The sequence below is a fragment of the Rhinoderma darwinii genome, chromosome 1 (assembly GCF_050947455.1).
Source record: "Rhinoderma darwinii isolate aRhiDar2 chromosome 1, aRhiDar2.hap1, whole genome shotgun sequence".
NCBI classification, from domain to species: Eukaryota; Metazoa; Chordata; class Amphibia; order Anura; family Rhinodermatidae; genus Rhinoderma; species Rhinoderma darwinii.
In genome coordinates, this window is record NC_134687.1 from 437,141,415 (window position 1) to 437,155,097 (window position 13,683).

At 41.3% G+C, this 13,683-nt stretch overlaps 1 protein-coding gene across 1 annotated transcript; it reads right to left on the reverse strand.

Moving 5' to 3' along the window:
- Nucleotides 1–2,887: 2,887 nt before the first annotated feature.
- LOC142652023 (olfactory receptor 6N1-like) lies at nucleotides 2,888–3,868 on the reverse strand. Its single transcript, XM_075827422.1, has one exon. It carries the CDS (start codon nucleotides 3,866–3,868, stop codon nucleotides 2,888–2,890), a length of 981 nt encoding a protein of 326 aa, XP_075683537.1.
- Nucleotides 3,869–13,683: the final 9,815 nt, after the last annotated feature.

Below are 13,683 nucleotides of genomic sequence, written 5' to 3' on the forward strand. Positions count from 1 at the left end.
CCGTGTGGTATAAATAACACAATAACTTTATTCAGCACGTTGTTGCGATTTTGACAATACCAAATTTGTATAGTTTTTGTATGTTTTATTACTTTTTTTCAAAATTATTTGCTTTTGTGTCTCCATATTTGAAGAGCCGTAACGTTTTTTTTTTTTCGCCGATGCAATTGTAGGAGGGTTTGTTTTTTGCGGAACGACTTGTAGTTTTTATCGGTACCATTTTGGAGTAGATGCGACTTTTTGATCACTTTTTATCACATTTTTTTTTAAGGCTGGATTCAAAGAAAATAGCAATTTTTGCATGTTTATTTATTTTATATTTTACGACGTTTACCGTGCGGGTTAAATGATGTAATAGGTTTATAGTTGGGGTCGTTACGGACGCGGCACACCAAATATGTGTAACTTTTTTACTTTATTTTGTTTGTTAATAATAAAGCAGTTTGTAAGGGGTAAAAAGTGGGTTTTTCATTTTTGTTCACTTTTTTTTTCACTTCTTATTAAACTTTTTTTTTTTAATTTATTACTAGTCCCACAAGGGGACTTCACTGATAATCCGTTCGCATTTATAATACACTGCAATACCTTTGAGCACCCTTTTCTCTAAATTTTGGTGTTTTTATCAAATAAGCAATTCATTTATTGACCAAATTGTCACGAGAAAACAATCTCAGAATCGCTTGGATAGGCAAAAGCATTCCGGAGTTATTACCACATAAATAAACACATGTCAGATTTGAAAAAATGGGGCTGGTCCTGAAGGCCAAAATGAGCTTGGTCTTGAAAGGGTTAAAACCTGTAAGTTGCAAGGTGGGGACTCCATCGTTCGGACTTGTTTTTTCCAGCACATTCTACAGATGCTCGATTGGATTGAGATCTGCAGAAGTAAGAGGCCATGCCCAAACCTTAACCCGTTAGTGACCGGCCCATAGTGTTTCTACGTCGATCAGTAACGGGCCTGCTCTCAGCTACGGGCCTGCTCTCGGCATCCCTGCTCGACTGGGTGAGATCGATATTAGTATCGATCTAACCCGTTTAACCCCTCAGATGCGGTGCTCAATAGCGTGCACCGCATCTGAGTGGTTTTGGAGAGAGGGAGGGAGCTCCCTCTCATCCAACTGACACCCGGCGATAAGATCGCCGAGTGTCTATGTCTCCGATGGCAGCCAGGGGCCTAATAAAGGCCCCAAGGTCTGCCTGTGGTGAATGCCTGCTAGGTCATGCCGGAGGCATGACCTAGCAGATGCCTGTCCAGTGGCGTAACTACCGCTATAGCAGCCGTAGCGGCTGCTACGGGGCCCACGGCGATAGGGAGAACGGGGGAACGAAAGTCCCCCCAAGTTCTCCATGACTAACCTGTGACTTCCGGCATCTGCGCAGCTCAATAAAAATGAAAGTAGCGCTGGTCACGCATGCGCACAAGCGCGACCGGCGCTCCATTCATTTCTACGGAGCTGCCGACACAGACCCCGGAAGTCCTAGGTTTGTGATGGAGAACTTCAGGGGACTTTCAGTCCCCCGTTCTCCCTATCACTGCAAGCGATCACACATGTATCCCCTATCCTGTGGATATCCTGTGGATAGGGGATACATGTCTTTTGTTTAATGGCAGAGCGGGGAGATACCTCCCCGCTCTGCCGTATTATTCAGTGGCGTCGCGCTAGAGCAGCCATAGCGGCTGCTAGCGTAGCCTCCGGCCATGGTGGGGGCCCGTGCAGGCGGGCGACACGGGCCCCCTCATGCCGCGGGCCCCGTAGCAGCCACTACGGCTGCTATAGCGGTAGTTACGCCACTGGCTATAATACATTACACTACCTAGGTAGTGTAACGTATTATAAACTGTCAGTGTGACGCTGAGGGTATGTTCACACGGCCTATTTACGGACGTAATTCGGGCGTTTTTGCCCCGATTTACGTCTGAAAATAGCGCCTCAATAGCGCTGACAAACATCTGCCCATTGAAAGCAATGGGCAGACGTTTGTCTGTTCACACGAGGCGTATATTTACGCGCCGCTGTCAAATGACGGCGCGTAAATAGACGCCCGCGTCAAAGAAGTGACCTGTCACTTCTTTGGCCGTAATTGGAGCCGTTATTCATTGACTCCAATGAATAGCAGCGCCAATTACGTCCGTAATTGACGTGGCGTTCAAGCACCTGCACATGCCGTTACGGCTGAAATTACGGGGATGTTTTCAGGCTGAAACATCCCCGTAATTTCAGCCGTTACGGACCCCCGCCGTGTGAACATACCCTGAGAGTCACACTGACAGGAAGCTTATGAGGACCGGCCTCCGGCTGGTTCTCATAGGCTTCTGTGCATGGCAGACCCGGGGGCCGTTGTATGGCCTCCGGTTCTGCCTTATAACCGACTGCAGCACCCGCAATCGGTCCCCGGGAAAGTTTGTTGTAGCAACAAACTTTCCAGTTTGTTGTAGTAACAAACTTTCCAGTTCGTTGCTACAACAAGCTTTCCCTGCGATCACATGACCGGGACCTGAACCAATTAGGTCCCGGTCATGTCTCCGGGACCAGAGGCAGGGGTTAACAGCGCGATCCGGGTGTCAGTGTTACTCTGAGACACCCGGATCGCGCTTTTAACACCCACCGTGAATTCACGTCGGCGCTGCACAGAGCCCGGCAAATGCCGACGTGAATTTCCTGTGGGCGTTTGGGAAGCGGTAAAAAGGATCTGTTACTAAACTTTTGTCACCAGACACTACAGAACACCTACAGAGGTATTTGTAAAGTCCATGCCTTAATGAGTCACAGCTGTTTTGGCAGTATGAAGGAGACCTACACAAAATCATTCAGGTGGTTTTAATATTATGGCTTAAAGGTGTATATACATGTGAGTTGATAAATATTTATCATACTAATTACACTTTTTACCTTAGTCTCAGCTCTGGTCTGTCCAATTGACTAGGCACAACAAAAACGATAGAATGCCTACATTTGTATGATTGTATAGCGTCTCGAATGTTATTGTTTCTCAGACTATAAATTATGGGATTTAAAAAAGGAGTTACAATTGCATAAAATACTGAAAGACACTTATCAAATACAAAAGTGTATCCTTGATTTGGCTTTACATACATAGTTATAACAGAGCCATAATACAGAATAACCACAGTAAAGTGGGATCCACATGTAGAGAACGCCTTTTTACGACCACTATTAGAGGGTATCTTTAAAATAGCTAAAATTATCTGTAAGTAAGATAAGATAATAAAGAACAAACAACTAAACACAATGATCCACACCAGGCTGTATAGATAATTTTTTAGAAGTGATGTGTCAGTGCAAGAAAGACTAAATAGTGGTGATGCATCACAAAAAAAATTATCAATCTCATTTCTACCACAAAAGAACAATTTACTTAAAAGATAAATAGGAATTAATGAACAAGTGAAGCTGGAAAACCAAGACATGAATGCCAACTGATGGCAAAATCTGTTAGTCATTATTGCCATATATCGCAATGGATTACATATTGCCAAATACCGATCATAAGCCATTAATGCAAGTAAGTAATTTTCAATACCTCCCAATACAAAGAAGAAATATAGTTGGGCAATACAGCCAGTAATAGATATTCTTCTATCGCCAGATACTAAATCTGTCAACATTTTTGGCATAGTAACTGAAGCATAAGCAATTTCCATGAAAGCAAAATTTCTAAGGAATAAGTACATTGGACATTGAAGTTTGGAGCTTTGCCAGATAACAGTAATGATAATAGTGTTCCCAGTAATTATTGATATGTACATCAGGAAAAAGAGGAAAAAAAGAAATAGTTGTAGATTCTGGTTGACGTTGAATCCAAGAAGGTAAAATTCTGTTATTGTTGTATAATTTTCAGCTTGCATTCCTGTTAATTGTTATTCATTCTAAAAATAATGTAAATACAGTTATTTGTGTAATAAGTTTTAAAGGGTTAATGTCATCACAGAAAGTGAATAGGGCCATACTATAGTTCTCTGTACAGCCGATAGTTGAGGGTCAATGTGCAGAGAAAGATTTTGAAGGAGCCGCAGTGCCAAAGCAGTGCTAAAGAAGCACTGTGGACCTTTCATTCTCAGAAATAATGAGGGACCCGGCGGTCGCACCCTTACCGATCACAAAGTGACAGCATTTCGCTAGGATATTCAATCACTTTCTGTGATGGAGGGCTCTGTTTTGTGTAATGAGCTGTAGCTTTTCAAGACACCATTTATTGTACCATATTATGTACTGGTAAAATGGAAATGGAAAAAAAAACAGTGATCCCTTCATTGTTTTTTTTGTTTTGTTTTTATGGCGTTCACCATGTGCTAAAAACTACATGTTAATGTTATTTTGCGTGTCAGTTCAATTACGGTAATATCAAATTTATATATTTTTATATGTTTTACTATATTTACAAGGAAAAAAATAATTGTTAAAAATAAAAAAATGTTTTGTGTCGCCATATTCTGAGAGCCATAACGTGAATGAGCAGTGTGAGTGCTTAATTTTTGCAGAATGAGCTGCATTTTTTATTGGTACCGTTGTAGGGCACATAAGACTTTATAATTACTTTTTAATAATTTTTTTCTGGCAGATGAGGAAACCAAAAAACTGTGATTCTGCCTTTTTTTCCCCCTGCTTTCCTTCTTCAAGTTAAAGAATCTTAAATTGTTCAGACTGTTACAGATGCGGCGATACCACTTATTTTTTTTTTACTTTTAATATTTTTTTTTATAAATTAAAAAAAATTATATTTAACTATATTTTACTTTTCATTAGTCCACCAAGGGGACTTGAACCAGAGGTTTTGGGATCGCTTGCATGATATACAAATGTATTGCAGTATAACGTGATCTTTAAAGGCCTTAATAGGAGCACAAAGATGGCAGATATGGGGGTCTTCATTAGGCTTTCAGGCTGCCATGACAACCTTTTTCACCCCACGATTGCTTCTCAGGGGAGAGGTTGGGCTGTTGGAGGGGGCTGCCCCATCTTTCTATCGGCTTAGATCCGTGGTCTCTTTTGACCACGACATCTAAGGGGTTAAACTAGCGTTTCCGCTCGTTGCAGTGAAGTGCAGGCTGTAAAATACAGCCAACACACGCAATTTATGGAGTGGTCTCAGGCCATGAGACCGCTCCATACTTTCCTTGCAAGTCTCCGCCGTGTATAAGTCGGGAAGGGGTTAAAGGGGTGACTGATGGGAAATGACCACTGAGAAGTAGGACCTACATCCATTAGCTGATTGCCGAGTCGGCTTATTTTTAAAAAGGAATGGTCTTCATTAGACAACCCCTTTAATAGTCGATCAACTTGTTCATGCTAGAAAGAGGAATACATAGAGAGTTTATACATTAATATACAATCTTTATTAGTTGTCATAGAACTTTGTCGATGACACAAATCTTTAATTGGTAACTTTTTTTGAAAAGGTTCTAACCAAAATCTAAATGCCGTGTAGATCTGTCAGAATATTTTAGGTTTAACTTATTCCCAGATTTTCAATGACTCAAATATGCACAGTAAAATTTGTTTCTAAACTTGTATCCATGTAGGTTGTCCCAGCTTCTCCATACTACAAAGACATAGGCAATCAGTGTCCTGGTGTAAGGTGCCTCAATGCTTCTAGGTGGGAAAACCTCTGTAATACTGAGTCCAATGCAGCATGTCATGATCTTATTTTCTGTTGGATTCTCAAATAATCCAAAAGAAAAAAAATCTATGTACAGTATGTCTCGTATGAGACATATGGAGATTGTATGTCTGATAGTTGTATTGTTTAAAGCTATATTACGGCATCATACAACTTTGAGGTTATATGCAGCCGTAAAGAACTGATGTTAGTGAGACATTATAAGAAACTAGCAGAGACCCTTTCCTAAATGCATTGCTGTCGTTTAAAGATGACTGTATGTACATTTGTAATACTGCATTTACACTAGGCAAGAGATTATCATACCTCTGATGTAATTAAAAACGTGAAAATTGCAATTGTAAAAAAGCCAAACACAGACAATATTAAGAAAACTGAGGATAACGCATAATAAAATATCCACTTGTATGTTTGAACTTGTGTCACTCTGCAGATTCAAGCATTTTAATACCTACAATAGAGAAATGCTTTATATTAAAAAATGATCTCCTCTCTCGTATTTTTCAGATAAGGTCTATTTATTGATGTGTGGAAAAAATGTCAGATAAAATCAGTGTTACGACAAGTATGATTTATATACTTACAAAATAACCATTTGATTCATTTTGGATTCTCATAAGACGATATACTGTAAATGATAAAGGGGGAAATGGTACTTTTTGCCCATGCCACAATATTTTAAATGTCTTTAAAATCCCAAGATTGACAGACCCTTGAGGTTAATTATAATGAAACGTGTTATGAAAAAAAAAAAAATCTTACTAAGTGCTAAAAAAAAGCTACTGTATAAAACAAAATATTGTAATTGTATTTACTTACTTCCCTGAATTTGGCACACAATTTGATTCTGGTCCGGCCGTCTGAATGCTGCAGAAAGTTTTTTTCTTTCCCACAGTATAGGACAGAGGTCCTCAACCTTCTGATGGTTGTGAGCAACTATCAAATATGGCAGGTTGTATTGAGCCACACTGGGTATTAAAAGGTGAAAAAAATATATATTAGGCCAGGATCACACACACGGTTTAATGCCCGCGGCTGCGGTCCGTCGTCCCTATTCACCCCTCGACGGCCGCGACCACAGACTTCCTAGTTCAGGCAGGCATCTCCCTCCTAGGAGACGCCGGCACTCTGTTCCTCTCCACCCTGCAGTGTTCTCTGGGGTGCGCTCATTCCCAACCTTAAAAGGCCAGTGCGCGCACATGAAAAATATTACTGATTAACACATGATAATCCTGGACTATAAAAAAGGCTCTGTCCTTTCACTCCTTGCCTGAGCATTGTTGTGTATTCCTATGTTAGTCTTAGCAAATGGTCCCTTAATGTCATCCTGTTCCCAGTGTTCCCATGTCCTGTATCCCGTGCTGTGTTTGTTCCTGAGCCTTATCAAGTGTTGAAGTCATGCTGTACCACCTGTCACGCTCATTGTCATACACCACATCTGCTGTCATCTGCCACGCCTGATATAATCTGCCATGTGTGGCGTCATCTGCCTTCAAGTTTCATCTGTGCCTTTGCCCACTTTAGTCTTTTTCTTCAGGGTGCTAGCCGTTTTTTTGATGGCTAGCACCCTGACCCATTCATTTCAATGGGGCACACTTCAGTTTTTTTGACGGTCCCGTTGCTCCGTTCCGACCAAAGCAGAGCATGTCCTATGCCCATGCAAGTCAATGGGGCCGTCAAAAAAAACTGAAGGCACACGGAAGGCATCCGTGTGCCGTCCATGTGTGACGAAGCCGTTGCCTAGCAACGACCGGATGGGCAGAGGTACACATACAGACATACTGCACCGCACTAATCGGCAGCCCCTTCTCTCTGTCAGTACTGATAGAGAGAAGAGGCTGCTGATCAGTGCTGGAACGCAGCGATATTAAGAAAAATAAGTTCATACGTACCCGGCCGTTGTTTTGGTGACGCGTCCCTCTTCTGACATCCAGTCCGACCTCCCTGGATGACGCGGCAGTGATTGGCTGCAGCGGTCACATGGTCTGAATTGTCATCTCAGGACGCGGGACTTGAGGAAGAAGCAGGGTAGCAGGGAGTTCTGGGTAAGTAGTAACTTTTTTTTTTTTTGCAGGTTTTTTTTAATGAACCATTAATCTATATTGTGAGCATGGTATTCAATGTCCAACGGTAGTCTCTGTCCAGGGGGCAGAAAGAATTAAAGGGCTGCACTGATCAGCAGTAACTCTTTCAGCGCCCTGGACAGTGAGTACCGCTGGACAGGGAATAGCATGTGTGGCACTCACAATATCGTGTACATAGTGTGAATGGGTTTCAGTTTCCTCTCGGAAACTGAAACACAGAAGTGTACACGGAGTACGCACGTGAAGCACACTGTTCCAATCACGGACACACGGACATGTGAAAAACGGCCGTGAAAACGGTGATGGAAGTGTGTATGAGGCCTAAGCCTCTGCTACTGTCTGGACTATTACAGGTACTCTTGTACTAGGACTTTGTATAGACTGTTGTTTTGCCAGCTTCTACTCCACTACGGTGGTGCGGCCTAGTGGGTCCAGATACCCACGGATCGTGACACACGGTTTTGATGCAGTTTTTGGTTTCGTATTTTAGCCAAACACAGAAGTGGACACAAATAAGGAGATGACACAGTATTTCCTTTATATCGTGTCTTCTTTTAAGCTCCACTTTTTGGCTTTGGCTAAAAAATACTTATCCGAAAATTGACACAAAAACTGCATCAAAACTGAGTGTGATCCTGCCATTTAAGATATGACCCACTTATATGGCTTTTACTCTAGCGTTAACTACCAGTAATATAGATTTGACCTCACCTTTTTGTTCATTCTAAACCTTTGCCACTGCAGCCAGTTTTGACCTTCCTGACAGAGGCTCAAATCAGACATTTTATGTGGTAAGAACTTTGAAATGCTTTTATTTATCCAAGTTATTCTGAGATGTTTTGGACTTTATGTTACCCACATTGTACTTTGTTAGCAGTAAATTTTTGTTGATACATTCATGGTTTCTTTGGAAAAAAACACCAACATTTAACCCCTTCCTGACATTCGACGTCTATATACGGCGCTGTCATGAAGGGGTTCCCTCAAACTGCAGCACAGTTACGTCGCGGTAACATTGCGGGCTCGGACAAGGAGCCCGCACCATCACCGCCGGGTGTCAGCGGTATATTACAACTGACACACTCCTGTAATGGCCAGGACCGGAGCTATTTTCCGATTCAGCCGATTAAGACCTCAATAGAGAGCGCAGCATCTCAGGGGTTATTACCCAACCGGCAGCCCAGCGATGCAATCGCTGGGTTGGTAAGGAAACCGGATAAAATAATGGCCTCTGGCGGGTCCTCATAGACTTGCTATCAGTAAATAACTGACAGCTCTAATATTAGTGTCTTAGAATAGTGATCGAGACTTCAGGCCTTCAAGTCACCTAGTGGGACAAATAAAAAAGTCTAAAAAAAGTTAATAAAAATGTTGTCAAGTATAAAAAAACCAAACTGCCTTTTTCCCCATAATAATTATTTTATTATTGTCAAAATCGTAAAAAAATAAAAATAAACTATACATAATTGGTAACGCCATGTCCGTATCAACCCAAACTATAAAACTATTATGTAATTTATCCCGCACGGTGAATGCCATAAAAAAAATTATTGAAAACAATGCCAGAATTCCTGTTTTTAGATTACTTCTCCCAAATTTTTTTATAAAAAGTGATCAAAATGTCACATTTACTCTAAAATAGTACCAATACAAACGACAACCCGTCCCGCAAAATAAAATCCCTGACACAGCTTTGTCCACGAAAAAATAAAAATATTATTGGTCTTAGAATATGGCGACAGAAAACAAATGTTTTTTTTAAAAAAAAAAGTGATTTTATTGTGCAAAAGCTGAAATACATGCAAAACTATGTACATTTGGTATTGCCGTAATCCTATCGACCCGCAGAATAAAGTTATCATATATTTGATAGCGCACAGTGAATGCCGAAAAAAACCCCAATAAAACACAATTCCAGAATTGTTTGTTTCTGGTCATTTCCTCTTCCAAAAAAATTAAACAAATAGTGATCAATGAGTCGTATGTGTCAAAAGATTGTACCAATAAAATCTACAGCTTGTCTCACAAAAAACAAGCCTGCACACTGTTCCATCAACCAAAAAATAAAAAAGTTATGGCTTTTCATCATTAGTAATAGGGTGATGATTAACATCCCGATGTGCAGGCCGTAGGGGAACATTTCTTCAGTTTCAGTGCCATAGTATTGAGGAACTAGCAAGGGAAGGGACAGAGCATATCTACTGAAAATGAAGGCACCCGTGTTATACCAGTGCAACACTTTCCAAGCAAAATGTCCCAAACTACGAACGAGAAAAAGTCACCAAAAGGTGCAGTGTTACAAAAGAGGGATAAGAAAGGAGATTATTTATCAGTGCTACACTGGACTGTCCATAAAAGATTGCATCATGGCGTACTACACATCTATAGATAATTGTATTATTTACCCCATTATTAAACCCTTTAGGCGTTTCACAGGAATAAAGGCAAAGTGACAGTGAAATGTAACTATTTTTATTTTTTTTGCAGATATTCACATTTTATCCTTTATTTCTGTAACACAGCAGTTGTTAACAAAGAAACACCACTCAATATTTATTACCCTAATTCTGCAGTTTGTAGAAATATCCCATATATGGCCCTACTGTGCTATTTGACGTGAATTTTGGGGTCTACTTTTTATTACTTTTATAAGTTTTCTAGGCCCCACTACAGGTTTGCAGAGGCCTTGAGGTGTCAAGACATAAGAAACACCCCCAAAAATAACCCATTTTGGAAACTATACCCCTCAAGGAATTCATATAAGGTTGCAGTGAGCATATTGACACCTCAAGTGTTTCAAATGCTTTATTAGAAATAGGCTGTAAAATGAAAAAAAATATTTTTTCCAATTAGACATAGTTTTAGCTACAAATTTTTAATTTCCACAAGGACTAAAAGGGTAAAATTCCCCCCAACATTTGTAACATTTGTAAAGTAATTTCTTCTGCATATTTGGTCATAAACTGTTTGGACAAACCCCAGGGCTCAGTAGAGAAGGAGCACCATTTGTCTTTTAGAGCGCAGATATTGCTGGATTGGTTTTTAGGCCCCATGTCACATTTGCAGAGCTCCTAAGATAACAGCAGTGAAAACCCCTGACTCTATTTGGAAAATTACACCCCATAAGTATTTTCATCTAGGAGTATAGTCAAACTTTTGACCCCACAGGTTTTTACTAAATTGAATAAAAAAATTTTTTTTCCCAAAAAGATGTAATGTTAGCTAAAAATGTTACATTTTCACAAGGAATAAAAGAGAAAAAGTGCTCTCATATGTAATGCAATTTCTTTTGAGTACGATAATATCCCATTTGTGGCCATAAAATGTTGGTTGGGCACATGGCAGGGCTCAGAAGGGAAGGAGCGCCATTTGGCTTTTGTACTGCAGATTTTGATGGATTGGTTTCTGGGCGCCATGTCGCAAAGGAATAAAGGAGAAAAAGCACCCAACAAATGTAATGCAATTTCTCCTGAGTATGGCGATACCCCATATGTGGTCATAAATTGCTGTTCGGGTACACGGCAGAGCTCAGAAGGAAAGGAGCACCATATGTCTTTTGGAACACAGAATTTGCTAGATAGATTTTAGGGTGCTATGTCGAATTTGCAGAGCCCCTGAGGTACCAGTACAGCGGAAACCCTTGAGAAGTGACACCATGTGGAATTTCCAGATCACCCCTGTATATAACCCCCATCACCCCTGTATATTACCCCAAGCCTGTATATTTATTTTGCCTTTACTGGGTTTGCTAGACAAGTGGCTTGTGTATAAGTGAAGTTAATAAACCAGAGTTAAAAGAAGGAATAGGCGGCCGCAAGCTGGTAATATGAGGCCAGGAAAGGCCAAAAACAGTGGCCCTTCCCACACTTGTAGTGCTAGGCAGCGGCAGCTTTATTGTATCTGATTAGTTATGAAAAATGAGGGGGAACCCACGTTGTTTTTTTCTTTAAAAAAATCAATAAATAATTCACGAAAATGACATTGGGTCCCCCCATTTTCATAACCAACTAGATACAACACAGTAACAACAGGCTAGCATTACCAGGGTGTGAAAAGCCAGTGTTTTTGGACCTTCCCAGCCTAATAATATCAGCCTGAAGCCGCCCCGGGACCCGAGTATCACTACAGATAGTCGGGTACCGGATTGCACCCGTCTCTTCCCGATACCCCTGGTGGCGGTGGGTACCAGGGTAATAATGGGGGCTTACCGCTAGCCTTTTTACTGGCTAACACTAATCCCCGCCTTAGTAATAGACGTCGTCAAGCAGACAACTGCCATTATGAAGGCGCTAATAAAGTATTAAAAAACAGACATAACTGGGGGGCGGAGCTACGGCGCATCATGATGGCAGCTTAATCTCGGAGCTCCCCACTTCACCTCTGGAAACTACAGCTCCTAAGGCAATATAGCTAGACGACATGGTGAGAACTTCAAGGGATAAGGGCGGATATTCACACGGTCCTGCAAAGCGAGGAAAAAATCAGTCCAAAATGGACAAATTCCTCAGGAAGAAACTTTCCTCTCCTGCGGGCCGGGACAAAATGGCGCCGGCACAACATGCAGCAGACGCTGGAGACGACGACCCTGAGGGGGATAGCTCTACGGCTTACTCGGATTCAGCAAGGGGCAGAGACAGGCTGTCGCGTTCCTACTTTAAAAAGGTACTGACACAAGCAATCTCCCCAATAATGAAGGAGCTGGCAGATATAAAAGGAGATATTAAGCAGATTAGGCAACGAGTGGATTTGTTGGAGGAAACACAAAACTCCATTCTACACCACAGTGCGGCTGTTTCTACCATGCTTGTTTCACATCAGAATCATATAAATAATGCACATCTGATGATTGAAGATCAAGAAAATCGTATTCACCGTCGGAACATCAGAGTGTGGGGTCTCCCTGAATCAGTACCCGGTGACGCTTTGCCCCAAGTGATTAATCAGATTTTTGCTGATCTTGTCGGTCAAGAGAGGGCTGACAAAATGGTGGTGGAGCGTGTTCATAGGGCGCTAAGACCGAAACCTGCTTTGAACGAGCCACCGAGAGATGTGATTTGTGGCTTACTGAGCTTCGTAGATACATCGAGTTTGTTGAAAGCGGCGAGGGAACGACAGGAATTTGAATATGAAGGGACACCATTATTCTTCTTTCAAGATAAAGCTCCTAGTACCTTGGCTAAGCTAAGAATTCTGAAGCCAGTGACTGACATGCTACGTGTTAAAAAATTACCGGTGAGATGGTTATTCCCGTTTGGTTTGGCGACCATCATAGACGGGCGGCAATTTACCATCCGCTCTCCAGATGACCTCCCTAAACTTTGGGAAAAGTTGGGCATTTCACCAATTGATGTTCCGTCATGGTTGCCTGTGCATGCAGCTTCGGATTTCCCATATTTACCATCATCGCAGGAATGGCAGATGGCGTCCAGGCTGAAATCTCCGCGATATAGGAAACATCAAGCGCCGAATCTGGCTGATTGAGCTGATCGTCCTGGACGATGCAATTTTTTCTTCTTTCACTCACTCATAGGGAATGCGTGAGTGATTTTTGGACATCCTATGTTCTACTTGCACATCTCTTTGTATTTTGTATTTTTCATTTAGTCGTTTTCTTTCATTTGTCCTCATATACTGCATATTCTCTTATCTTCTGTCTTCATGTCGCTAATGCTGTATCAGACATTGCTATTGTGTATTATTAGAGTATGAAGGGTGTTTATACTTACTGCTCTCATATCCTATACTATTTAGATGCTATATATATATGTATGCTAACTTACAGTAGCACAGCGACGTCGATTTTAATGACAGTCCATAATATTGTCTAATATTGTCTAATGGGTTTAATCAGATGATAAAGTTTCTGGAGGTGAAACTTTATTCCATGGCGTTATGTCCCTCCCCCCCTCCTTAACCCTGTGCTTTCTCTGGAGTGGAGACACTACTTGAAGCCTTGGAT